The sequence below is a fragment of the Colius striatus genome, chromosome 17 (genome assembly GCF_028858725.1).
Source record: "Colius striatus isolate bColStr4 chromosome 17, bColStr4.1.hap1, whole genome shotgun sequence".
Classification (NCBI taxonomy): Eukaryota; Metazoa; Chordata; class Aves; order Coliiformes; family Coliidae; genus Colius; species Colius striatus.
Window position 1 is genome coordinate 16711820 of NC_084775.1, and position 27478 is coordinate 16739297.

Here is a 27478-nt window from a genome sequence, read left to right on the forward strand (position 1 = left end):
TACTCACTGGCAGGGAAATGTGAGAAGCAGAAAAGATCTTGGCACTGTGTGAAAACTGATCAGCAATAACCAAACATCACTATGTTATCAACTTTTTTTTTCAGTGTAAACCCAGAACAGCCCTGTAGCTTCTACTAGGAAGGAAATAAAATATCCCCACTGAAACCAGGACACCTTTATGTATACAATTAAAACTGAATTAAATACAACCCTATCAAGTGCAATACACTCATTGTACCTTTTTGAAGAAACAGAGAAAGTATAAATGCAGTGAATTACCTTTGGCACAGCTCAGTTCATCACCTCTGTCAATAAGAAGGTATCTGGGACTCTCAGGAAACCATGGCAGGAATAAAAGTTGGGCAAATGCTGGGAAGCAGCTGCTGGATAGCAACAGAGGCCAAAACTTTTCTTCACCTAACAATTCCCTGGGAGAGGTGTGGGACAAGTAGGGGAAAATAAATAAATAAAGAAAAACCCAACAAAACTCCAAGTAATTAGCTATTGGTGATCATTCAGAAGAAGACTTTTGGGAGCAAGACTTTTGTCCTTCAAGAAAAGTTCTCTTGTAACCAGTTACCTACATCTTGAGAACCTCAGCAGGAAGAGGTTAGGAAAATATTTCCATACACTCTGACATCAAGTTTCAGTCATGAAGCAACAAGGAACACTATTTCACTGGTGCTTTCTGCTGTGCTGGTCCTCAGCATTATTTTCAGTTTTGTCAAAGCAGTGTTTTCTAGCAATGCAGGAAAGTAAAGGTACAGGACCTTCACCTTAAGGTGAGCGGCATTTGCTTTTGAGAATCGTACAATGGTTCAGAATAGAAAGGAACTCAGAAAGTCATCTGATATGATCTCCCATTCAAGTTGATCTAATGAGAAGGTGTATTACATAGAAAGGAATTATTAAAATTAGTATAATTAGAATCAGCAGGATGATGTGTTGTGGGCAACATAAACTTCTTTAAAATAGAAAGTGTATCGCAGTTTACTGACCCTGGATAATACAGTCTGAAGTTTATATTGTATTTATTTTGTAGTGCTTCATACCTAAAACATCTGGCAAAAATCCGTTAATTTGGGGGCTAGTAATAAGGAAAATTAAAGAGAAGTCTTAAGTGCTTTTCGTAGAGAGACAGAGAAAAAAACCAATGTGCTGTTACTCAGGGTACTAGCCTTGCTTTTGGCAGTAGAAAGCTTCTATCAAAGAAGCTTTTCATCTTGAGGTTGTGAAGGTCCTCTTCTTGGAACTTTTTAAGATTCAACTGGATAAAGTCCCTAGCAACTTCATCTGGTCTCACAAGGGACAAAACCAGTATAGTCCAATACGGAAATTATGAGTCCTTTGCTCTCAGGTCCTGACTTATGAATGTCCACTGTCTCCAGCAAGAAATTCACAGAAAATGCAAACTCAGCATAAATGTACCTGTTTTACTGATACTGTTCTGGCTGACCCATCTAAACCAAGAACACTTCCCTGGGGAGATAGCACAGATGGTTTGCAGTCACAGGAATAAAGTGAGAAAAGTAATAGTTTCCTTCTTACAGACAGACCCTCTGTGTAAAGTTGATTCACTAATGTTACAATGGCCACAATGAATGTTTTGCAGAGAGCTGCAGGAAATTATTTTTTTTTTACATGCAAGTAACATGGCGCAGGAACCAAAATGCATTTCTAACCTCAAACCAATTATTTGTCCTGTCAGAATCCCCCCAGTCAGAAAGATGGAAGTCCCCATGGCCATGGCACCTCTAAGATGTTTTGGGGCAACCTCCCCAAGATACAGAGGCTGCACACAGAGCCCAATACCTGCAAGTAAATGGAAAAACATTTTCCTATTAATAGATTTTGCTTTAAAAAAGAGTTACTGAAACAAAACATGTAGAAAATTGGACTGAGTTTGCTTCCTATTCATTTAACTGCCTTTAGATTCCAAGTTAAGACTACAGAACGTTTTTGTCATATCTACAAAGTAGCATACAAACACATATCTTAATACCTAAAGAATTAGTAGTAACTATAATTTATCATTCACCATGGTTTATTGAATGTAGGAATAGGAAATCATTCACCTGAATTTATGCCAATCAAAAACCTTCCAGCAATCAGTAACTCAAACAATCCTGTGGGAAAACTGATCCCCATTAAAATAGAGGCCAGTATTGCTATAAAATTATTCATCAAAAGAGCTCCTTTCCTATAGGGGAGAAAAAAACCCAAATAAACAAACACAACATTATGGAAATCTGCAATAACATGTTACCAAAAAAATGGTTTTATTTCTGGCAACATGGGAAAAAAATGAGCTTTATACCGAAGAAATGTGTTATTCACTGGAAATCCAGGTATCTGATACAACTATTTAGTCATATTTCTTTACATTTGAGAAAGCAGGAAAAGAAAACATACTGCTATACACCTGCTGTTGTGACTCACCTGCCTAGCCGAATCGCCATGCTGCCTCCAATAAGGGCTCCACACAGGCCTCCAAGTGAAAATATAGAAGCAATGACAGACCAAAGAAAAGTCAGCAAATCTGGATTTAGTTCCTTGTGATAACGACTAGCCCAGGTTTCATTTAAAAACTTGTGGATATGCTGCAGTAGAAAAGAATCATGAATGTGCAGCATTATGTGTAGCCCTCCACTGTAGCACTATCCTGAACACCAGTTCTAGGAGCTAACAAAACATATCATCTTAGTTGTATTATATTAAAACCACCAATGACTACACATTCTTTGTTGATCACGATACCATTTCCTACTCCCCATACATCTCAAAGACTGCTGAGCAGCATTGCTTTTGGACCCTACTACAAGAGAGGCTGTATTTCATTAGAGGAGAAACATCTCTTTTCCAAATACTGCTATGAAAGAGCTTTTGTGTCCTGAATGAGGATGAGACAGGGTGGATGGGTACATCCTACCATTTTTTGAAACCTAAAACATTACTAGTCATGTAAAATACATTTTCTGCCACTCTTTTTCCACTCAGGAAAAAGGTCTCAGATAACAGAGGTGTCGTGTAACCTAAAAAAAGTTACTGTCCGGAGACTCATTCAGATACTTGACTGAAATTTTCCTGCCTTGGTGTAATCCAGCAATTCATGGTAAAATCCCTTTCAGCAGCGGTAACATTCCTCTGCTTTTCTCACAGTATTCACGTGTCAGAACTTTTCGGCTGTTATTCTACATGCTTGGTTTCCTAATATTTGTCTTTAGAAACACTTGAACTGACATTTTTCTGAAATTGGAGGCTCCTGCTCTTAGCCAGCAAACAAAGACTTAACAGAGGAACAAACCTCCTGAACTCTACCTCTTTTTCCAGCACATCACATGTTCTCTCATAAACAGCTTATTTTAACCTTTGTAAAAAGCATACAATGTTGTAGTTAATTCAGTCTTCAAAGTTTCACAATATATCAGCTGACAGCAGAAAATTATACCCATCACTTTCATAAGATTGTTTGCTCAGATCCTCGAGTCATCCTCAAAATACACACTCTTCAAGGCCATGGCGACGGATGCAAAAAAAAACCCAAGTGAAAATACCTACAAGATATTTAGACACTACAGGGGCAACTTTTTGACTCTCTTAAGATCTTTCTCAAGAAGCTGCCTTCTCGAGAAAGATCTTGAGCTGCAACTACCCTTTTTCCCCAGTATCCAATGATAGGATGTGAGGGAGTGGTTCAAAGCTGCATTAAGGTAGGTTCCAACCTGACATTAGGAGAAAAGGTGGGTGACATTTTACTAAGAGGGTGGCCAAACCCTGGAACAGTCTTCCTAGAGAGGTGGTCGATGCCACCATGTAAGTGTTTAACAGGACATGTCAGGTCGATGCCTGTCAGTGTTTAAGAGGCATTTGGACAAAGCCCTCAATAACATTATTTAACTTTTGGTCAGCCCTGAATTGGTCATGCAAGTAGACTAGGTGATCATTGTAGGTCCCCCTTCCAACTGAGAATGTTCTGTTCTATTCTATTCTAAATCTTCTAGGCTATTTTGGTCAAAGGTGTAACTAGAAGACATTGCTTATTAATTCAGTTACTCCTTCTAAACCAGACTTTAACAGAGGTATTTGCGTGGCATATTTGGCAATTTTATGTGATACAGAACACCTCTGACAAATTCACATAAAATTATTTAGGAAATCAACAAGAATTCTTCATATGTCAGGAAGTCTGCTTTGGTTCCTGTTGCTATCACAGTAGAAGTGCATTTGGCCTCTCAGCCAGTTACACAAGTTACTGTAAAACAATCTGTGAATAAGAGATGATATTTTACCTGGGTGGGTGCATTGATAATGGAAACATTATACCCATACTGGAAGGTCCCTCCAATTCCAACAGCACAAACAGTCAGAAACAAGGTCCAGCTGGGGAACTAAACAAAATAAGAAAGCAACGGGCATGAAAAGAGATAGGACCTTGAACCTACATGCATATCTAAGAGAAAATCACAATGAGATATACCATGTAACTAAGAGTAATAAATCAGTGCGGCAGCAAGTACAGTAGAGAAAATAAAACTAGAGGTGGTGAATATGGGCACAGCACCCTCAGACCTTTCTATCAATCAAATACTGCCAACACATTTTGTGTGTCTCACGGGTAGAACCTGGAATCTAGAAGGGACAGAAAACATAAACTAACAAAAAAATTTCCAGAATCATTAACACACATCATGTAACTTATGTTTTATTACGACAGCTTCATTATGGCCACCCAGATCAGCATGCTCATTACACTAACATGTTGTGTCACATTGGAGTTTGGGCACAGACTTCTTAGAGCAGACAACAACCTGATCTGTTCCATAAGCTAGTTAACTCCTGATATTAAAGTAGACACTTTCATCTCATTTCAGAAACACGCTACAAACAAAATTCAATTTACATTCAATATAAAAGAACTGGAAAACATGCTTTTACGGTTTCCATTTTATAACAGCTACGCGTCTGAGGAAAACACATAACTTTACAAGCCTGATCATCTGATGCATTTTTATTTAAAAGTAAGGATGAAACAAAGAATTTCACATTTGTGTATCACTGTTAAAGCTACAAACTCTGCAGGATTCACCTTCAGTGCTCAAGGCCGTTGTGCTTACCTTGCTGTGCGTGTTAGACCCTCTCAGCAGGGGCTGGTACTCCATTCTTAGCATGGGCTCAATTTGTTTTCCTTTGCAAAATTTAGTAAACTACACTACAGGAATAAAAGGTGCCAAACAAATGAAATTATTATTGTATTAAAAGACAGATTTTTGCCCTCCATCTCCAGCCACTGGGATTCTTCTCAATAGTTCACAGGTCTTTCATGACCGAAACACCCAACTTCAGTAAAGCCTTACATTAACTACAGAAAGGTTTCCCGTGTTTAATACAACATCATCTGCATTTTCTTCCTTCAGGTCAGAACAGAAAACATACCCGTTAGTCACCCTCTAGCTGCAGCGTTCACCTGCTCAAGAGAACGATTACCTTATGCTTCTCTGTCATTCCTCCCGACAGCTCGCGCCTGCAGCCTCGCTCGGTGCTTCCCCGCGCCTGCAGCCTCGCTCGGTGCTTCCCCGCGCCTGCAGCCTCGCTCGGTGCTTCCCCGCGGCGCAGGGAGCGAAGAAAAGCCGCGGCTGGTGCTCTCCACGTGACGGGGATTTGGGCGCCGCGCGGGAGGCCCGGCCCACCGCAGCGCGGCGGCTCTAGCCGCGGGCCGGCCCGAGTAAGCCAGGCCGCAGACAAAGCCGCTCTGTCTGGACGCTCCCTCGGGGCCCGAGGCGTTGCCCCTGCCGGGAGGGGCACCCTAGCCCCGGCCCCGCGCGTCCGTGTCGCCCCATGGCCGCCGAGGTGCCGGCGCGGCCGCGGCGCTGCGATGACTCCGCGGGCCGCCGCCGCCCGGGACTACAGCTCCCGCCGCGCCCCGCGGGCCGCCGCCCGGGACTACAACTCCCATAGTGCCCGCGCAGCCTTCGCCAAGCGCGGCGAAAAGCCTGGAAAGGACCTCGGCTGTGGCCGCGCCGTGCGGCTCCGGGCCCGGCCCGGCGGTAAGCGCTCCGCTGCGCGGCCGGGGGAGCGGGCGGCTGCGGGCCGCGGGGCCGCCGGCGGGGCCGCTGCGCGCTCAGTTGCGCCGGCCGCGGGCGCTGCGCAGCGCGAGGCCCCGGCGGGGCCGCCTCGGGCCGGGCCGGCGGCAGCGGCAGGAGAGCGGCGTCGGGCCGCCGTCCTGGAGCGTCCCGGAGCACGGTGGACCAGGCGGCTCGGTGCGGCGGCCGAGCGGTGTGGATGCTCTCTTTCTCCCCGGCTGCAGGAAATGGCAGCGCTGGGTAGATCCTGGCAGGGCATCCCTGCGGGTCCTGCCGTGGAGTTCTCTCAGGCTCCAGCCGCCGCGCCCGACCGCCGCGGCTCTCCAGCACTCGCGCAGGACGACCCGCATCCCGGAGCCGCTGGCCACGACCATCTCCAGCCACCGATGACGGTAATGGCAGGGAACGGAAACGATGGTGCTGATGGCGGCGGTTCCTCTGGACCGTATCTGCAAAGCAGCTTCGACGCTGCCTCTCTCGCTGCCCTCGGAAGTTATAACGAGGGCTTGCCGGTGTCCCCGGTGGGCTCCTTCACAAGCGCGGCACTCCCACGAGGGCTGCCCCAGCAGCAGAGTCACAGCCAGTAAGTGCCAAGCCAATTGGTGCCGGGTCAGGGGAGGGAGCTCAGCTGCATCAGCAATGTGAAATAGGTTTTCTTTTCAAGGCAGGTCATGATTTCTTTTCTTATAGTAGTATTTTGCTTATACAATGTTGGAATTGTATTGCAGCCATCCTACAGCCTTGAAGTTTTTTAGTGGGGAATGAAGGAGCCTTCCAAAAGGAAAGAAACATGGTTCAGTTTACTAACACCTTGACGTGCTTTTAAGCTCGTGTACTTAAAAAAAAAAAGAAAAAAAACCCACAAATCAAATTTGCCCTTTCTCATGTGTGAGCACAAAACCCTTTAATTTTTCCATAAAATGTTGTCTGGTCATATTTAAGGCAATGTATTGAGACACATGTTGCTTCTTGAAGCATTACAATTTAGCAAAAATTGGTCTTGCCCTTTGTGGATAGAATGAATAATGTAAAGGAGGAGAATTTAGCACAAATTTGCTTGGAGAACAGTAATTACAACCTCCTTTGACTTTCTTTGGAAGAAACTGGTCGTTGAGTGTCGAAAAGTTCTACTCTCTTTACGATTGGTGACACACTGTGACTATTGCTCTTAGCTACAAGTGAAATTTTAAAAGGGAGGAAAATAACATCTGGAAATCTCACTGTCACTGAAAGATACAGTTAGAAGCCAAATAACCATTTGTTTTTCTCTTGTAGCATCTCTGTTCGCTGTGCAAAGAAGCATAAACTAGAAGAAGAGGCAGAAGGGTAAATTCAGTTTGGTTTTTGTAGCCTGAAAAATCACAATTTGCTTTTTGTTTTCTGTAAAGATTTGAGCAGTCTCACCTATAACATACACAGGAGGGGAACTTAGATCGTTGTTTCCCTTTGTAATTCTCCCCCTGAAGTGCACATGAACCCAAATCCATTTTGCTTACCTGATCAATTGTGTACCACCAACATTTTGTTAAGAGCAATGTGCATATGTTTTCTTTGTGGAGGTTTTGTTTCCAGAGTGTGTCAAATCTGTTGTAATGCACGCGACTTATAACATTTTTTCCTGTAGAATGACACATTTTTCTTTTGACAATTGTAAACTTCTTCTGTCTCCTAGTTGTCCTGTGCGGAAGAAGAGACTGACTGGAGCCAAAAATTGTCCTTTGAATCTCAACACTGAAGAATGGATTCTCTGTGCAGGTCAGCAGGCAGCTGGGGAGGTAGCAAGTCAGTGTGGTGGCAGCGGTCCTGAAACTGCCATGTTAGAAATTCCCTGTGAAGAAATGGATCAAACAATGGGGGAACAGCAATGCGAGGTTGCTCGCAGGAAGCTTCAGGAAATTGAGGACAGGTAAATGCAGGGATTGAGTAGACTGGCTTTGCTGAGCTTTCCCTATTTTGGTGGGCATTGAGGGGTAAATCTAGTACTTAGCAGTGTTATAACACTAGTTTTAAGTTAGAGATGAATCTTCTGTTCAAGTGATTTCTTTTTAGGCTGCCTATGGTCCTATGAGTCTTGGGGCTGATGCTGTGATCCAAAATCAAGTGTGCTAGAGCAAGAGATGCTGAATAACTAACCACCTTTTCACAATGATTGTGCAGCATCAGTATACAATAACAGGCTTTTATCCTCAAATTTTAACTGATGTTCAGTTCAGCTTTTTTCAACCAGATGCAGGTTGTTCTGTGATTAATAATTGTAAATGCTCAAGACAGATGTGAATTTGGTTCATGCCATTACCTACACTGACAGAGATATCTCTCTGCACATACGCAATATGTTCATCTTTTAAATACTGGATAGCTTGATACTGGGGTGAAGGGGTGGCTAGGGGCAGTCTATTCCAATCATTTAACAAACATGCTGTTCATTCTTGTCTTTGAAAGATTGCTGGGAATGTCACGTGTATGTATCAGTTGATTGCAGTCAAGCTAGTATTCTGAAATAATGCAAATGACCACTGCAGACAGTTGTTAAAAAGCCAAAAGTTTATATAAAATACAAAACAAGCAGGTTTTTTAGATGGTTATTCCATAGATGGTGCATGAAAGGAAGCAAGGTACTGTTAGGTTTTTTTGTTTGTTTGTTTGTTTTTCTTGGGTAAAAAGAGTAGTGAAATGTGTCTTTGTTATCTGGATATATCTGCATTCCAAATCCTGCTTTGGGCCTCTCAGAGGACTGTTCCCCATCCTTCCCAGCTACTGTGCTAATTTTCTTTAAAGGGTTTACAAAAACAACAGAGATAGCGCCAGTTTGTTTTAAATGCCATTTTAATCTGATAAGTTGGTGCAATGTTGTTAAAGGTTAAGAACTGTATTTAGTTGCTTTTCATTAATTCTCAAGATATGGGGAATCGAGCAGGCAAAGCTGCTGCATAACTGAAACTCCCTCTTGTGATGTGACTGAACTGTATAGTTCCCTCTGAAGTGAAATGATTTTCTCTTAGTGTATATCTGCGTTGTGCACTGCTGGATGATGCAGGGGTAACAAAGCTAGCTCAGGTGCCTGAAGTGGCTTCTATGGTTAACAGTCATTCTAAGGGTGTATTGGCCGAAGAGAGGCTCATGTTAATATGGTCCCTCTGCTTCTGGTACCCAGCCTAGGTCAGATACCTATACTGTACAATGCAGTGCACGTAGTTAAAACTGAAGTTGCAGTGGATGTGCCTACTAACAGTATGCTCAATAGTGTTTATCTCCCTCTTCCCCCTCCGTTCCTAGGATAATTGATGAAGATGAGGAAGTTCATGCTGATGGAAATGTTAGCAATCTGCCCACTCTTATCCTGTCAGATACCCTTAAAAAAGGGATGAAGAGGGATTTTGGTGAAGTCCTGACAAAGAAAATAATAGAATCTATGTAAGTTCTGGAGGAAATCATGGTGCTATGTAGCTAACACGGGCAAGTGAGAGACCCAGTCTCATGTTTGTGGCGATATCCTTAATTACTGCATGGTGCAGCCAGTGTTGTATAACAGACCATTCATCTGGTCAAAAAACAGGAGAAACTATCCTAATGTAATAGAGAAGTGTAATTACAGTGGTCATTAAGCTGTCTGTTTTGTACTACTCGTTTGCACAGAGTGAAATTGGTTGAATAAACCATGATATCTCGATTTTAATGTATGTGACATTCCGAAAGAAGGTCCTGAAGTGTGACTGACAGTAGTCACAAGTTTGGTGCAAAAAAAAAAAAAGTAGAGGGTTAGAACTAAAAGTAATGGAACTAGTTAAGGAAAAGAAGTTTACAGGAAAAAAAAAAAAAAAAAGACGTATGGCTTCTGGAATATAGTTCCAAGATAGCACAGAAGATGAAGATTCTCACTGCTCTTCTGCATTTAATAGTTGTGACTGGTGAACTTAACTGAGCCTCGATCCCTTCTAGGAGCCGTCCTTCTATGGAGCTGGTGCTTTGGAAACCTCTTCCTGAATTTCTCACAGATAAACTGAAGTCTGTTTCTGTTAAGAACATCAAGCAGCAGAGTACAGACGGGTGTCAAGCTAAGCAGTCAACAGCAAGAGCTGCTTTTGACTCACAGACTGAAACATTCCCTGAATCACAGCAGACTGTCATGTCTCCAAGTCCGTATGCTAGTTTGGGAATCTCTGGCTGTGCAGAAGAGGAAATGGAGTTGTAGATGACAGATTTTGGACTGGAAGTGGTGAGCTTCTATTTTTTGTTGCCGTTTTTTGATTATTTCTTTCTGGTTTGATATGTCAATCTGAAGTTAGTATTTGTTTCTGGTTTTCCTAATAAGAACATGGGTTGACCAGGTACAACTTAAGGAAACTGAAAAAAACTCCAAGATTTCTGTACTCTGGTCTCTTAGATATTCTTGGTTTTACTGAGAAGGTAACCCAGAGGCCTTTGGAACAAGGAAGTAGATTTCAATTTTGCTTAATGGTGAAATACTCTCTGAACTGTCCTTGTTAAAGTATAAAATCCAAATATTGGATGTAAATGTGGCTTAAGCCACATCTTTCACTTACTGAGCATTTTAAGACATTGGTGCACATACTATGCTTGGTCAGTTAGTTTAATTTGAATTACAAAAAGGTATGGAAAGGAAGAAATACTTTTGAGTCTAGTAACAGATAAAAAAGGATACCCTATGGAAATATGGGAGTTTTTTGGTTGTTTTTTTCATCTGTGGCTGGTTTGTACCTGATGTAAACTCAAATGAAGAAATTACACTTTTTACAGTGTGATAGGGAAGGAATGTGATAGCTGAGCATAAGCCTCTTGCTTTGTAAAGTAAAACCAGCTCCTGAGTTGCAAGATATCTGCTGACTTTAGTCATCTCTGGATACATCAGCTCCTAAATTGTGTTTGTGGGTTTTTGACGTCCCTCTCCTCAAATGGTACAAAGTCTGGAGAAAGTGGTTCTCAGTGACTTGATTCACATTTTACATTATGTGGTGACACTTTGTATGCATCAAATTTAAAGTCAGTTGAAGACAGTGTAACTTTTGATGAAATAAATGTCATCTTTTAATTCTGATAAACATGGTAAGTAAATCAGATAACAGGGAGCTGATTTTCTGGCATAAGGAGGGTAAAATGCTGATTGTTGTCTGTAACCAAGTCTCAGACTTTGAGACTGTTGGCATTGGTGGTGAAGTAAACAAGATGCTTGTCTTCTTCCTGAGGGAATCTAAATTTAAAATTTAAGCCAGAGCATGTGCCATTAACATAACATCAAATAGTTTATGCAGATGTATGCCAAAAGAATTTTATGCCCTGCTGGGGGTGTTAAGAAAAGCAATCCTCAATGAGTTTTTTATTGTATCTTTCTTCGATGTACAACAGTTCCATTACATTTAAAACCCGTAAACAAGGTGGAGAATCTTCTGTTCCTAAGTCCTTGAGCTTCCTCAGAGATACCTGAATTGAGACTTTCCGTAAGAAATTCTTTTCCTAGCAAGAGGTTCTGTTCAGAGTCTTACCATCCCAGTCTGGTTTTGACATCTTGTTAACATAAAGGAGCAAGTACACAGTAATGCATCTGTTTGCATGAAAAAATCTACTCTGCCCTTACACAGCTAATTCATCATCTTTATGATGATATTTTTTACAGTTTAATAGCCCATAGTTGATAGTTTAAAAATTGAGCTTCTTTTTTCAGTCAGCCTTTCCTTTTGGCTGACAGCAGAAGTTCTGTTCAAAAGAAATCCCTATTCATTAAATCCTGTCTATCTTGCTGCTCTTGTTTGAAGGTTGCGTGAAATTTTGTCTCTTCCTGGAACATTTCAGAGCTTCACTACAAACATTCTACCATTTGAATAAGTATTACTCTTGAAACTGGTGTATAACTTTACCATTCTGAAACTTTTATTAAATTAGAGAATGTGTGCAGCTTTATCTTGCTATTATGTCTAATTTCATTTCAGGGTCATGCTATATAACTTGCATGTACTGGTTAAAATTTCTCATGTGTTCCTAAATTGCTGACTGAGCTTAAAATCTCCAGCCTTTGACGTGTTACATTGCTTGAGTATAAAGCAGAGCAATGCAGCATGGACAAGGCTATAGTCACTGTAGATACGAAATGTGGTGCCTCCAAATTATTACCTGTTTTAAAGTTTGCAGGATTATAGTAAAAGTTCAAAATTGGAACTGTTTTAGCTGATAGTTCTGAATCCTAAATAAACTGAAGAAAGGGTATAAAAATCAAATATTTGATGAAACCATCTCAGCAACACTAAAATTGCAACAGAGGTTGTGGGAGGACAAAATACATCAAATCTAGATGCAAGTTTGTTCCTCTTAAAAAAACTACAAATTGCCTATCAAATTTGCAGAGGAATAAGTTTTTGTAGGTGTCTTGTAAGCATACTTTTTTCCTGTTACATTTGCACCAAAAGTTGACTTTCACAGATGTATTTTGTCTTAATTGACATTAATATGGCATCAATCGGTCCCTGGTTTTCTGCTGTCTGAAACAATTTCAGTGGTGGAATATTGATGAAGAGCATGAAGTGGGAAATAACTGTGTCAGAAAAATTCACTTTTGTAGATTTTTTTTCTTAATTATTTTCTGCTCTTGTGATATGAGAGAACAGTGTGGAATCACTTCAGTTGATGGGAGAGAACAGTGGGATAGCACAGGAATCAAATATGCAGGAGTACTGAGCTATAGCAATCATTTAGAGAGGGAAGGAGAGAACAGGCTACTAGGCATTTTCAAACTCTTTAAGTTTAATTTGTTTTTGGCTTCCTTAAAAGAGTTCTCTTGATGCTGTTTACAAGCAGGATGGCAAATGTGATGCAGTATGGTCTCTCTTCTCTTGGGACCAAGTCACCCTTTGTATGTCAGTTTTCAATAAATTTTCTAAAATATTTTTTAGATGGCTGTGTTTCGTTCCTAATAGAAATGAAAACCCTGAGAGCACAAGCCCAGTCCTTCAACTGGAAGGTAAAATACCCTTGTGGCCTAAGAAAGTTTATAATTCAACTACATAGTCCCGAAGGGGTGTGACTTGTTTCCTCCAGAGTTTAAAGGGACACGGGGAGGTCATAGTCAACGACAGCAGCGTAGAATAAACCTGAATCTGCCAGGAAGGAAAAGTTGCTGTCAGTCTGTCATCACCTTTAACAAAGCAAAAGAGTACCAAAGGTGTTGCTATAGCTTGTTTTCAGATCTTTCATTTTACTTCAGACTAAAATTAAGAATGCCTAGCTTGCTTAGTTCTGTATAAAATCAATAAATATCTAAGGCAACTGAAATGTTAATAATTATTTTGTGCTCTTTACCATCTTCTAGTCAAGACTTTCTCAAGTATCTGAAGTATAAATATGGGTGTGCTACACAGAGAGAGAATGAGAGTGGTGTAAACCCCAACCTATTTAGGATTGTGTAAGGCTCTTGGCTGTTTCATGTAGCTGGGAGGTTGTAGAGATGGGGAGTGTATCAAGAGAGAGAGTTCTGAGGAAAGGGACAGAATTTATTTTGGCAGGGAACTGAAACTGGACTTGTAGTTGTTTCAGAACCTGTCTTGTATCAGTTAGCTTGAGTAGATACATGGCTTTCATCACAGATCATTTATTTAATCAAGTGCAGCTGTAACATACTAATGAACCACTGGATCATAATCCATGCTTATTGTGAGGCAAGTAGGATTCTAAACCAGAAAGAGCAAGCAGAAGACAGTCAGCTTAAGGGAAGCCCACTGCAAAAGTGAGATCTGCCCCTCCACCCATGTATTACTTTTTCCCCTGCTGCCTCAGCTGTGCCTGCATTTAATTTCACTTAGCATCTCTCATCTACAGCAATATCTCAGATAATAATCCTCTGATGACAGTTTACATTCTCACACTTTATCCTATGGATGTTGATGTACTCTATATATTACAAAGAAAACTCATTCTGCCTTGATAGCACATAAGTAGAATTCATTCTAGTAGAAAATATTTGTGCTTATCGAATCTGTGAGTGCTATTAGGCTCCCAGATGCACAAGAAGAACAAGTTGTGTGCTTTTAGGGGAAGAGATCTCACGCAAATATTAACAGCTTGTGTTTTAACTTAGTGCTGTCAGTAAATAGCTGTAAAGTTGAAAAAGCAAAACAGTTTAAGTACCATCACTGAACATTGGTTTCCTGTGCTTAAGATTTGTGTATGAACCTATTAACCCAAGTCCCTTCCCAAATATGATGGAAAGCTAACCATAACATACTTTTCCTTGAAATTCTTTTTTAGGTGTTAAAAATTTGTTGCTTATTGAGACAGAAATTGTGCTGAGCTGAGGCAACTTAGATGACACTCCTGAAAGCAGGCAGCAACTGTGCAGGCCTGCCATGCAGGCAAGGCTATGAGGGCAGGGGGTTGCTGTCATTTTAGTTTGTAACTCACACCTAGGAAAGTAGCTGGTAATTCAACTATGGAAGCAATTTTCAATAGGCAGGGTTGAAGTACCATCATCTGTCAGGTACTAAGGGTCTTGCAGTAATCCCAGTTTTCCAGCTTCAAAGTGAAGCAGCTTGTTCTCAGAATACTGAACATTCAAGAACTTTAAGCTAAACTTCGCTTCTGCTATATGGCACAGCTGTAATTGTTACTGCTAACCAATACTCGGCTAGAGTGCTTAATTACAAGCAAGGTTACTTAAGTTCATAATCCAAAGCGGTCCTGCCACCATGAATGTTAGGGACCAATGCCCTCCTGTCCCATCCCCCCTTTCTGTCCCTCCCCACCTCAAGTTATTTCTGTCAAAATGTCATGCAAGACATGAAACTCAGAACAGTTACAGAGACACCTGGAACAGCTCTCTCACTTTCAGAATAAGATTTCAGTTTCTTCTTTGATGTCAATTCAAATGTTTTTAATATTGCAATGTTGGAACAAATGAACAAGAGTCCTACTGTAGTACCTGAAATTAGCTCCTGCAAAGTTCAGTGGTAACACAGAGTCTGTATCTTTTTCACCTCGTGTGTCTCCCTGCTTCACAAATTCTATAGATGAACCACTTGAAATGCACCCACCTTCACTCAAAGTGAGCCTGTGGAATGGCATTACTGGCCAACAGGAAGATATGAGTTATTTTATTCACACATGAAGCTACTGACACTTCCATTCTCTACTCAGGCTGCAGATTTTGCTGTGGCACCTCAGGTCATCCACAAACTCATACTTTTTAAGCAGAGCTTGCAACATCAGGTGGTCCCAGGAAGAAGCCACAAAAGCATCCAGCGATGTACATGATAGAAGTGCTGCAAGATTGGTGCTTTAAGGTGCTATAAGGACATGACAGTGAGAGACCTCCTCTCTTAAAACTTCTATAGTTTCACATGCTGCAAGGCCCAGATATTCTCCCCTCCCCACTGAGATCCAAGGCAAAAAAAAAAAAAAATGAGGAGCTGCATTGCACTTTAATTGCATCGATACAGTTAAATATTAAATGGAGAAGGAACTCTACATAGCAAATGGAAAAATAAGCATTTACATCTGTAAGATGTACAAAACTATTTAACCAGGCTGCCTATAAATGAATATCCCACTGCAGTTGTTGGTGTTATTTTAAATGGCAAACAAAATTACTGTTTTTCAGGTTCCCATAGAATTGGCAACTTACTGAAAAAAACCACAAACTTTCTTCTCTCACAAGCCAACACTGATCAAGAGGGCAAGATAGAACACCCTAGGCTTTTTCAAATACTAAGAAATGCATTGGCCATCACTTCATCTACTAGCACAAGTAGAAATGAGCAACTTTTTTCTGGATACATTTGATTTCCACCCCACCCTCCCCGCAACCCAATGGGCATATCCTGTTATCCTGCCAGGAGAGTTATCCAAGGAGCATTAACACTACCAAGTTAGACACTGATCAGTTGGGGAAAAAGTTCATTGGCAAAGCTATCCTCCCAAGCATGATCAGGGTCAAGTGGAGAGGACATGTCACTGAAGGGCGACAGGGATCCTTCATATCCAGAGTCACTATGGCCATCCAACAGATAGCTTGAGGCTGCAAGGCTGTGATGAGAGGAGAGCAGGTGAGAGATGCCCAGTTCTGGCATGATGTTGTCTACAGGTTCCTCTTTCACAGACACTGGGACCTCAGGGATAGGTTTGTCTTCAGATGGAGAGAGAGATACTTCCTCAATTTTCACTACCATATTGGTTTGGTTACCCCTTTTAACAGGGATCTCCAGTATTAGGGGCTTTGTGTACACATGGTCAAACCTTATCAGTTCATTAATGGCCTCCAGCTTAGCTGATGGGGACCCCAAAGAGGGAGGGGAGGGGGATGGTATGGAATTTGTTTCTCCACCGATCTCTTCCTCCAGCTTTTCCAGGCACATTGATTCTGAATCAGCATACTTAAGAAACATGTCTGGGTCCAGACTGTCCAGAAAGCCCAACAGGAGATCAGACTGCAGAATGAAATACCGTTTCAGAAAGACAGCCTATTACTGTTACATCAAAACATCAATTATGGCATCTATTAACCCTTATCTGGAATTTAAAACCTGTTGACATGATCAAGAGTATAAGTTTTGCCACCAATATTGGAACAGACAGTGCAATTTCTCATCGTTCAGAAATTCTTTCGTCCATTAACTTTGTAATGTATTTGCCATCCCCATAGAATTCTACATGCATGATATTCAGAGCCTCTGCTAGAAACTCAAGATCTTGGACTCATCAGGTACAAACACCACACTACCTGCAGGCTCCACACAGCAAATACCCAAATGTAACTCGGGCATACTTGCCCATGACCAAAGTTGGGGGATTTTTGTTTGGGCGTTTTACTAAAAAGGTGAAGAATGCCCATCCTTCCATTGCTGGAAGTCACTCATAAAAGACTGGCCTTAAGTTCAAACAGCTTTACTGTGTGTGAGTACATCAGCAAAATTATCAAGTTTGTTTTCAACAAGAATAAATACACAGTGTACTTTTATTTCTACACTTCTGCTATTAGAGCTAAGAGACTGTTTCAGGCAATATCCTCCAAAATTTTATGGAAACAAGACTTATTCAGGTTGCATGAACTCTTGTACTCACTGGATACAGCCTAAAACAGTGATCTGAGCCATAGGTATGGTATTCCAAGACTTGGAAGACAAACCAACAAGAGAACTATGGGAACTCATCAAATGACTTACATTAAGAAGTTAGAACACTAGTCACAAATCCACAGTGGCTCTGAATTCCATGAGCATTTTGGATATGAGTGGATGCTCACCTCTGAGTCTGAAGAGTCACTGCCATCAGAATCCACATGGAAGTTATCAGAAATGGTGACTGCTGGGCCTGCACCTGCTGCAGAGGAACACATAGTCTGAGTGCTGCGGACTCAGCGGACCCGGTCACCAATCCAATCTCATCCACCTGCGATTCCTTCTCCACCTGTGCCAAGGAAAAAATCCAATGAGTCACCACAAATGTTCTGGCAGACAGTACAGAACATAATCTAGAACATCATGCTCTTCCTGCAAAGACTTCCACATCAGATTTTCCTTTTGCTTGTGCAGTAGGATTCTGGAGAGAAGACTACTTCCAAAGTTGGCTCCATCTTCCATATGTCTGCAGATTTTGTTTGCCACTTTTAAAAAGGTCCTGAACCCCTCCACTATATCCCGTTCTTTGGAGACAGGCGTTAACGTAACTAAGTTACCACTTCACTTGTAGGTAAAGTAGAAGAGCAAATGAAGTAATCTTAAAACAGCTTAGAACTAGTTCGTTTCCCATCTCCTACACTACCTGGGGCCCCACTTCAGACTTTCTGGTCTGTAGGAAAGCCTCCTTCTGGAGGACAAGTGTTTCTAGCACATAAGTATCTCTCTCCATAGCACGGCAGTTACAGCCCAAGAGTTCCCAGCGCCGCCGGGGTTACTCTTCCCCACCCACTGCCACGCAGTTACCTCCAGGACCACAGCAGCTCTTAGCGGGTTCTGCCCAAGAAGGCAAGCCGCCAGCGCAGCCGAAGGCTCACCTTGATCTCACTTTCCTCCTCTGTCTTTAGAGCATCTAAACCGAGGCGGCAGCGAAGCTCCTGGTTCTCGTGGGCAAGTTCACACGTCTTCTCCCGCAGAAGCCGGTTTTCCAGCAACAGCTTCTGGTTCTGTAGAGAGCCGTGAGACAGGGCAGCGGCAGCGCCAGCCGCAGCTGCCCCCGCGGGTCACCCCGTCCCCTTACCTCCTCCTCCAGCTCCACCACCTGCTGCTCCAGTTCCGTCATCCGCGCCTTCTTCCTGTCCCGGGCGCTCTGAGCCGCCACGCGGTTCTTCAGCTTCCTGCGGGGAGAGGCGGCCGTCAGCGCGGCGAGCCCCCGCGGACGAGCCCCCGCGGACGAGCCCCCGCGGACGAGCCCCCGCGGACGAGCCCCCGCGGACGAGCCCCCGCGGACGAGCCCCCGCGGACGAGCCCCCGCGGACGAGCCCCCGCGGACGAGCCCCCGCGGACGAGCCCCCGCGGACGAGCCCCCGCGGACGAGCCCCCGCTCACCTGCGCAGCGCCTTCTCCTCGGGGCTCAGATGGGTGAGCCGCTGCCGCTTACGGGCTGGCTGTGGGGCCTCGGGGCCCGAGGCGGCTCCTGCCGGCAGGACAACGGAAAGTTGCCGGCTGACCAAGGGGCCGGCGGGCTCGGCCGTTTCTCCGGGGATGAGGAGCAGCCGGGGGGCCGCGGCACCGGGCAGCGCTGCCATAGTCGACGCGGACGGAGCAGCCGACGACGCGCCGTACGGCACAGCGGGAGGCTGCGGGCCCCGCCCGCATTTCTACCATCGTGGCTCTTCCTCATTGGCCGAGGCGTCGTGACGGTGCGCCCAAGCGGGCGCCGATTGGGCCGCGGCCGGGAGCAAGCGGGGAGCTGGATTGCGTCAGGCGAGGGGCCGACGGCGGCGCGTGGCACGGGGGCGGGGCCGCTGGACTCGCGGGCGCCGGGGGCCCGAGGCTCGGGGCCGGGCCCGGCGTGGCGCGGCCTCTCGCTGCCGGGGCCCGGCCTCTCGCTGCCGGGGCCCGGCTCCCGGGTTGGGCCAGGCCTGGCCTCGCCGTGCTGCTGCGGCGCGATGGAGAAGTCGCTTAAGCTGGGGAGTGTCTGGAGGAGAGACCAGGCACGGCTGGAGGTGGCGATGCAGTTGCAGCTTTTCTGTGGGCACCTGCACAGAGGCCGTCAGTCGCAAAGCAGTCACAAAGCAGAATTCGAGAGAAAGGGACAACATTCGTGGGAACACAAGTGCCAAGAATGGAGCTGTAACAGATCCCATGAGAATGGGATAAAAAATTATCTGAAAGCAACAAAAAAGTAGAGAAGAGCTTAGTGGCCGATGAGTAGAAGTTGCGAGAGAGCATGCAGAAATACCTCAGCGGTTGTCCTTTGAATCCAGCCTGTTTCTTAGAAGGAGCAGCAGCACTGTGCTGTACGTAAAAATGTGCTTTTGATGTTGTCTGGTGAAGGACGTTGCCAAAACTATCCATGATGGATTAGCATCAGATCTGAGAGATCTTGGGCCCAGGCAAGTAAAAAAAAGCCTCAAAATACTAATCACATGGGAAAGAAGCTGTTTCATAACTTGCAAACGGTAATCTACAGCCACCTAGGGCACCGGGTTTGTTTTAAAATGGCAATCTTAGCTCAGTACACAGAAGCTTTCCATTATTTGCCTGTGGCAGTTGCCCATAAGCTGAGTAGTTACGAAATGTTGACATTTTGGCTACTTACCTTTGTTTCTAAAATCCATTTGTACATTGAATTTAAATTCAGATATTAAACAGTAAAGGGAAAACATGAGCTTTAGAAGTTCAAAGGCCACTGGTGCACTGGTTTGGCTCTACTCCAGTGTTGGAGTTCTGCCAGGCTTTCATAACAAAGAACAAACTCTGTATTTGTAAATTTACTCACTGCAGCATGACATTTAGTTAAGGCTGAGAGTTCACCTTTCTACTTTGACACCTTTGTGAAAAATACGGTGACTTTCAAGAAGCCTTTTACACTGAGTGTAGAAAAGTTTGTTCTGGTCCTGCTAAGGCCCTCTGGTGCCCATTATTAAAAACTATTTGCATTTTCATACGTTTCTCCTGGGTTTTGGACTCATGTTTTTTCTTTAATTCTAACTCCCACTTAAAAATGTCACTGTTTTCTAGCAAAATGCAGGTCCAGTTATGATATCTTTTTCTGATTTCAGACATTCATTTTGAGTAAGTTGCCCTTTTATTACAACAAACAAAAATGTTGAACAGGCCGCCACCACTTGTGGTGCTTTTATAGCTCTACAGCTGAGACCAGCCATGATGCTATTCAGCATACAGATATCTGGTTTTCTTGGCGTTATGGCTGAAGAAAAATCCTAACTTTCTATTTGAATGTGATTTAATTTTTCTATTTAATTTTTACATAGAACCAGAGCAAAGGCACATTTTTCCTTTTGCAACTAACAATTGTGATAATGATTAAACTATAGAAGTGCAGAGACATTTACTAGTTGTACATGAACCACTTCACAATGATATATGACCAGGCAAAAAAATGGAAGCTCCCTTGGCACTGGTGGTGTCCACTCTTACTGAAGATAATAACAGCATTTATTAGGATATTTAGTGTTGGCAGTAACAGCTGGCAAAAGAAGGGCATGGCAACCTGCAGTCTGGTCTTGTTGACTAATTTCAGTAGCATTGCAAAGACTGTCTGAGATGCAGTGCCTGAGATCTCTTGTAGGCTCACAAATATTGTGCTACTACCATTAGGATACATAAAGTTGTCTGTGAAATGTATGTTTAAGTCACTGGGTAAAAGAGTGGCAAAGAAAAGTTCAGTAAAGCTGGTCTTGCACAGAGACACTGTATGAGGAAAGCTTTAATTTTAAACACTTTAATTCTGATTTTTTTTTCTCCCCAAACTCATTGTTTACACAGTCCAGTTTTTGTATTTTTCTTTTTTTCAGACGTTGTATCCAAGCCTGTGATCCACATGACAGTGCTCTAGTTACTCAAGAATGTTTCTTACCCTGCCTTTTCCTAGCTAAAGGATGTGCCAATGAGGATACTTTTGGCTGCCCTGCCAGAAACATTAGTTCCTGCTAACATAACTTTACATTGTATATTGCTGGTTGCCAACCCACCAAAGGAAATAGTTTTGTTTAATAAAGGTGGAGAGTCTTTGCTGTTGTGCAATATCAGATACGGAGAAAGAAATATGAGTTGAATGTTATCTACATATTAAAAAGGGAGGAATAGAGGAGGAGAACAAAATGGAAGAACATGTAGAGAAAAAGATAGTTTAACTAACAAACATAGTCTGAGAAACTGCTTGTTTGATCAATATGTGTCTGAAAACTCTTGGAAAGTGGTCCAGGGCCCCAGACTAGTGTCAACAGCTGGAGTATTCACAGATCTGTATCAATAGCTGATTAAATGAGAAGGGGAACTGTTCTGCAGCCTAAAATTAGGTTATTCCAAACCTGTAATGTTTGTAATGAACTTTGCATTAATTTTACTTATTCTTAAATTTCATCATTACACATTGGGATTCGAGAGTGCATCTCTCAAGATTCTAGTGCCCTCAGTCTTCAGGGGGAAAGTAACCATTACCTTTCTGTAGGAGACTCAACTAGCCTAGTTGCAGAGTTCATCATCAGCTGGAAGGAAGGTGATATTTTGCTCAGCTATCATCCCTTCTCCATTAATACATATTATTGAGAGTCTGCCTCATTGGCCTCTGTGATAATTTGTAGTGTACCACTAGAGAAGTGTGGAAAAGCCCCAGTGAATCCAACATTAAACCCTGACTCTCCTGCAAGTCAGTATCTTACAAACACGTACCTTGCATTCCAGTTCCTTGCCTTTGTGTTCCACCTCCATGCTTTACTGGTACCTGTTAGTACCCAGAATTATAAGGAACAGAGGGTAAGCCTGCCTCAGTTTTATCTTATATCTGTGTAGTGGGCCACAGGCACAGGCTGGAGATTCTTACTTTGATCATCTTTATGACTCAGTCGACTGATCTATCTGATTTTAAGATGATGGAGAGATCCCATCACACTTGTACCTTGAGTTTCTCCTATTACAACAATTCTTCGAATACTTTCATAACTTCATACTGAAGTTCTGTCTGTTTTCTTCACAGTGGCAGCATCAGTTGACTTGGGCAGCACGTATCTTGTGACAGAGATCACATGCCCTCATAGAAGGCTTTTCTGTCTTCTCATCCTAATAGGATTAGTTCTCCCATCACCATAGTCAACAAAGCTTTGCTTCTGATTCACAAGAGAAGTCTGAGTTAACTCTTAAAATGCTTTTAATGTTGCTGGAACAAAGATATTCTGAAAGCTGGCTGGAGGCTAGGCATTTTAGAAGGCCTTTTTCAGGAAAAGATCTCTCTTCACTGTCATTGGAGTTCCCAGCAGCCATAGGCACCGCAGTTCACCTTGGAGCTCCTCTAAGTAGTTTAGTAGGATTGCCTATATTCAAAGCAGTTGTGTCCCATTCAAGGTTTAGTGTCTTAGTAGCAATAAATTTCATGCAGTACCTTGTAAAAAAGGCAGATGGGAAAAGAAATGGGAAGCACAGTTCCAAAGACCAGTTGTAGATACATATATAGCCACTGACTAACTTAATTTCAAAAAAAAAGGAACCTCCATTGTAGCTCTCTCCTGTAGTAACCTTTCTGCATCACAGGCTTTTGGCAGCAAAATCATCTCATGCTTCATGGCTTCTAATGTTTTGTGTATATATAATTCTCTTTTTTAATGTTACAGAATACAAGGTGGTAGCTTTTTCTTAGCGAGGTTTAATGATATATCGTCTCTTTTTGAAGTGATAACAGTAAATTTAAGATCAAACAGCCCATGTAAAGAGGTCAGAATGTTCCTTGCATCTACAACCATATTTTTTTTCCCCATGAATTTTACTTGCATTGTAATTACAATTTTCTTCACTTCATTAGACTCCTCTGAAACTCAAGAATTCTCTGGTATTGGACAAGAGCAGAAATTAACTGACCAATATAATTTTGTTGCAGTTGTAATTTTTTAAAAATTTAGTACTTTTTCTAGAAAACTGACATGCTTATTAAACAGCAGAGGTGTAGAGGCAGCCTGCTAATCCCATCTGAAAGCTGGTTTTCTCCCTCCCACTGTCAGAGAATGCTGATAATAAAGGGAAAGCCTACCTGTTGTCAAGGGCATTCCAGTATTTTGAGATAAAGATCTCTTGACATGATCTGTTCTGTTAGACTGAGAACAAAATTTGTTGTGCATATTCAGAGACTGGAGCACACCACTCATGGGAATTTAAAAGAAGACACAGTAAATGGAAAGACTTGCTTCCCAGCCACCCTGTGCTATTAGTTCTGTAAAAACTAAACATTATCGGAAAGCTTTGCAAACATTGGTCATGTAAACAGATCTTTATACCTGGTGACTGGATGCCTTGGGAGGATTTATGTCATCTGCTGATCCCTGAGAGACTATACCCTGAAATCAAACAGCGTTGAATTAGCTGGCGAGGGAAACAGGCTCAGGTCAGGGAATCTGCTTTGTGGATGCCCCATATAGCTGATATGTGAAGAAATCTCACAGGGCAAGGAGAGGTTGTCGTTGCTCATTGTTTTACTTTGGGGCTTTGCATTGTTGTTCTGTCTTCTGTTTCTAACCAACTTGCTTAACATTGAGCCCATCCCCTTCCCACACCATTCATCTGTCCTTGACCCTACTTCATTGCATAAATTCTCTTTCCCTTTAAAAGGTCTACCTTTTGGCATCTGTGGTGCTTGGCTGCAGTTTATGTTTTAACTTTTTGCATGCTGTAGTCCTACTTTAGCTGTTTGGCTGTTTTCTTTCTAGCATGGTCCCAAGCACAGTATTCTATTCTCCTGCAAAGTTTTTTTCATCGTGGTCATGGGAAAATGTGGACCAGAGAGCTGTGCAGATTATGCAGGATTTTGAGGTTCTGTAAGGTGCCACACTTCAACATAATTTCCAAGTGTGATTAAAGTCTTGACTAAACTAGAGGCCAAAGTTGTGCACTGTTGAGTTCTGCCTTTAGATGTGATGCTACTTGAAAGGTGTCTGTGTCCACTTTTGTACACTGATGCATGGTGATACATTGGTGGTAGTCACAAGTGAAAGAGAAAAGGTAAAGGTATTAGAACTCTGTTGAGATGATGCAGCAAGTGCATCATTGGGCATTATGGTGCAGAATCTGCTTGAGTAATACAAGAGAGATTGAGCTTGCTGGTTTTGCTGTCCGATGAAGTGACAGCCTATGTCACTGGATTTTGGGTAATATTTGATGCATTGAGCAAACTCTCTGAGGAAAACAGCCAACTGTTGAAATCTCACATGCCTCAATGCTCTTGTTCCAGTAATTTTTTCTGTTTACACATCCTGGTGCAGAACTGGAACCTCTTATCGGAAAATGCTCTGGAACGTAAACAACTGTGTTTAAGAAAACCTGATGATTACTTTCTATTGGCAGAAGCTACTTTTTCTTTCGAGTAGTGCCGGCTTTTGAAAGGCAATACCTTCTCTTTTTTCTTAGAATTCCCTAGGCTGTGAAATTCCTTGAAAAGTTCAGAGCCCTTGGTAGTTCTGGTAACTTTCTTGTTTTGTAATTTTGAAATTCTTTACTTATATTTTTAGGTTTTGGTGCCTTCACCTAGTTCTGCCTTTTGTATGCAGAGCCTGTATTCAGCTGTCATGAGAAATCCTGTGTGAAAAGAGACAAGAGGAAAGTTATCAACAAATGTCAATAGGAATCATTGCTGTCTCAACAAAGGTTCAGCATGACCCAAAATGTGAGGAGTGTTGACAGAGTTGTCTGTCTCCTGCCTCATGTATTTTTTATTTGCTGAATGTTGTGAGGGTTCAGGGTAACAGCTGGTGTTCACGGAGGGACAAGTCTATTACACATCCTTTCTGTTAGCCTCACTTATTTGCTCTGTTAGCACTTGACTTTAATGATAACTTATGTAAATGGTTAGGGACAGTTGAAGCCATCTGTGTACTAACTAAATAGCTTATATGCTGATATATGAATGTGGAAAATGCAGTGCAGAAGATTAATTAAAAGTGCTAGTCAGATGTTGTAACTTAGGTAAGTCTTTATTATAATAGATAACTGAAGATGAATAGTTGCTTAACTTGCTTTCATATGAATGAATTGGTTAATGAATTGATTGTTAACGTAGTGATTCCTTCATTTTAGTCAGTCCGATTTTAAAAATGTTTTTCACTTTTAGTAGTCAGAAGTGGTGAAATCTATTTGTTGGCTTTAATCATGGGAGTTCTTCAAATAGAAGGGTTTATTTCTTGCAATTAGTATTAGTAACTGATACATTATATACTTTAATCATGTGCTTCAACTTCATTTTGTGTTGTGTACATATTGTTTGCTTTAAATAGTGTATTGCTTGAAGTAGGGCTGCATGAACATCAATTTGTAGCATATATTTACTCCAGAAACACTAATAACACTGTTGAATTAAATACAGAAGTGTTAATATGTGTATTTCTGAAAATATGTAGAGTATGCTGTTTACATGCTGTTTATGTTGGGTGCTTCTTCAAATATTATAAGAAAAGAAGATGCTAAGCACTGACATAATGCATTAAATTAAGAGTAATCTACAATTTAGTGGAATTGTAACTGGAAGTGAGTAGAGATGATGTAGAGCAATCTCAGGGGCGTAAGAGCACAGTAAAAAACATTTGTATGGATGCATTTGCGGGTACTTGCAGGATGAATGGGTATTGAGACTCTTGGAAAATATGGCTACATTTTTTTTTCACATTCATTCTGTTCCCATATGCTCTTGCAGAGATTTTAGATAATCAAACAGCATATTATCAACAATTTCCTGAGCTTTTTTCTTAGTATTTTTTCTTTCTTTGGTAACATGATCTACTGTGTCTGCATGCTTGTTGAGGACCCTGAAGGAATGCATCATGCATGTCTGTACTGTGTTGCAATTCTCATGTAAGCTTGTAGAATGTATTGGACAATGGTGTGTGAAAAGAAGAGGCTGCAATTATCTAAATAAGGGTATTTTTAGTGCAATTTGACATACTGCAGTTTTACAGGCCTGATTCATTATTGTATTTTCCCTCCAGAAGAAAATAACCTGCACAGAGACGGTGAAGTGTTCCCAAATCAGAATGTTTCACCTTCATACAGATTTAGAAGACTACACATTGTTTAAGACATTGGAAACCTTAACTCTTCAAACATTATCAGGGAATTTTGTTTCAAAATAATGTCTATAATGAAAGTTGTCATGAGTGGTCCGTTGATTAATTTGGATTGCTTTGATGCAGGTTTTTAGCAAGAGCCAAAGCCACAGCTGCATGGCACTTTCTCTTAACATAAATCTCTACTGATTTTTATTTTTTGGTCTTTAATTGAGTTGATAAGTTACAAGAGTTTTTGTTACTTTATTTGATGCAAATGATGAAAACATGGTTTTCATAAATATAAAAGCATATTGTCTGTTACAATTGGCTTTCTGTTCCAAATTGCAATAGTAAAGTTACACTGCATGAAAACGAAAGGTTATGGGAGATATCTTTAATTCAAACTAATTTTTCTGGACCTATTTTGGCATGTTTTAGACATTCTTGATGTGCTTGGTCAAAGGGCAGAGGAATTCGCCATGCTTTTTCAGTCTCGGAGGTCACCTGCTGGCTGCTCTGCCTTAGTGCATCCCGACATCTGGGAAGTCAGGAGGGCCAGAGCAGGCACTCCCACCCGTCTGCAGACCCGCCTGTGAGAGTCTTACATCTGCACTCTTTAACCCCGAGTAACTTGGAATTGTGTGCTTAAAAGCAGTTTATTACATGTTGCAAAACTTACTGACTGCAGCATAAAATATTTAATGCTGTTGCCTTTTTAGCCTTCTTTTGGCCACTAGTTGTAAACTGTTCATATGTAAATTATCATTTTATTCCACTACTCTGTGAAGTTATAGAACTGATTTTCACAGCTTATGTTGCTGTTCTGTTCATTGATTGTCATTGTCAAGAAAGAAAGGAGATGAGGACCAGGTTGTTCTACTGAAATATAATCAATTTTTTTCACATATAACTTATTCTCAGCCACTGCTCCCATTTGCCACAGTGTGTTAAGAACAATCTTATGAGTTGGAGACAGCAGTAGTAGTTTGTTGGGGTTTTTTGGTGGGTTTTGCTGTGTTTCTTTTCTGGGGGATTGTTTGATTTGTTTTGTTTAGTTTTGTTTTGTTTTAAGTAGCAGCTTGTGAACCTTAAACTGAATACCTAGTAGCTAAAGGGAAAAACATCACAGTACTCTCTATGTGGGTACAGTAATATCTGCAAATACTCACAGCCTGAGCATGAAAGTTCATTGCTCACCAGTGGAGGGGGTTAGCCACTGAGCTCTGCAGCCACA

General features: G+C 42.0%; 3 protein-coding genes across 13 annotated transcripts in view; 1 reads left to right on the forward strand and 2 right to left on the reverse strand.

Annotated features, from left to right (window-relative positions):
- The window catches only part of LOC104560229 (solute carrier family 2, facilitated glucose transporter member 11), a 15170-nt gene extending 9291 nt beyond the window's left edge, over nt 1-5879 (reverse strand). For 4 of the 7 annotated variants that reach the window (XR_009819925.1, XM_062010123.1, XM_062010124.1 and 1 more), the window contains exons 1-6: nt 5115-5879; nt 4290-4388; nt 2440-2600; nt 2076-2200; nt 1683-1812; nt 280-428 (exon numbers count right to left, since the gene is read on the reverse strand). Coding sequence is in view for 6 of the 7 variants with exons in the window: in XM_062010123.1 (XP_061866107.1) it covers nt 280-428; nt 1683-1812; nt 2076-2200; nt 2440-2600; nt 4290-4388; nt 5115-5168 (718 nt within the window). In the remaining variant the exon portion in view is untranslated. Of the gene's footprint in view, nt 1-279; nt 429-1682; nt 1813-2075; nt 2201-2439; nt 2601-4289; nt 4389-5114 lie in introns of those variants that run through there. The other 3 variants (XM_062010121.1, XM_062010122.1, XM_062010125.1) reach the window with 3 other exon arrangements.
- Nucleotides 5880-6141: 262 nt separating this feature from the next.
- On the forward strand, nt 6142-27277 carry CCDC117 (coiled-coil domain containing 117). 5 transcript variants are annotated; one of them, XM_062010184.1, is made up of 6 exons: nt 6146-6663; nt 7356-7406; nt 7753-7986; nt 9357-9494; nt 10020-10296; nt 24715-27277. In XM_062010184.1, exons 1-5 carry the CDS (start codon nt 6308-6310, stop codon nt 10270-10272), a joined length of 1032 nt encoding a protein of 343 aa, XP_061866168.1. In that variant the 5' UTR covers nt 6146-6307; the 3' UTR covers nt 10273-10296; nt 24715-27277. The 5 variants fall into 5 exon arrangements, with proteins under 5 accessions (XP_010202009.2, XP_061866168.1, XP_061866167.1 ...); XM_062010183.1 differs by lacking the exon at nt 24715-27277 and adding an exon at nt 12983-13349; XM_062010185.1 differs by lacking the exon at nt 24715-27277 and adding an exon at nt 11852-12974.
- On the reverse strand, nt 16235-18840 carry XBP1 (X-box binding protein 1). The gene is made up of 5 exons (XM_062010187.1): nt 18584-18840; nt 18276-18372; nt 18073-18201; nt 17323-17486; nt 16235-16507 (listed from the first exon to the last, which is right to left on the reverse strand). Exons 1-5 carry the CDS (start codon nt 18781-18783, stop codon nt 16321-16323), a joined length of 777 nt encoding a protein of 258 aa, XP_061866171.1. The 5' UTR covers nt 18784-18840; the 3' UTR covers nt 16235-16320.
- Nucleotides 27278-27478: the final 201 nt, after the last annotated feature.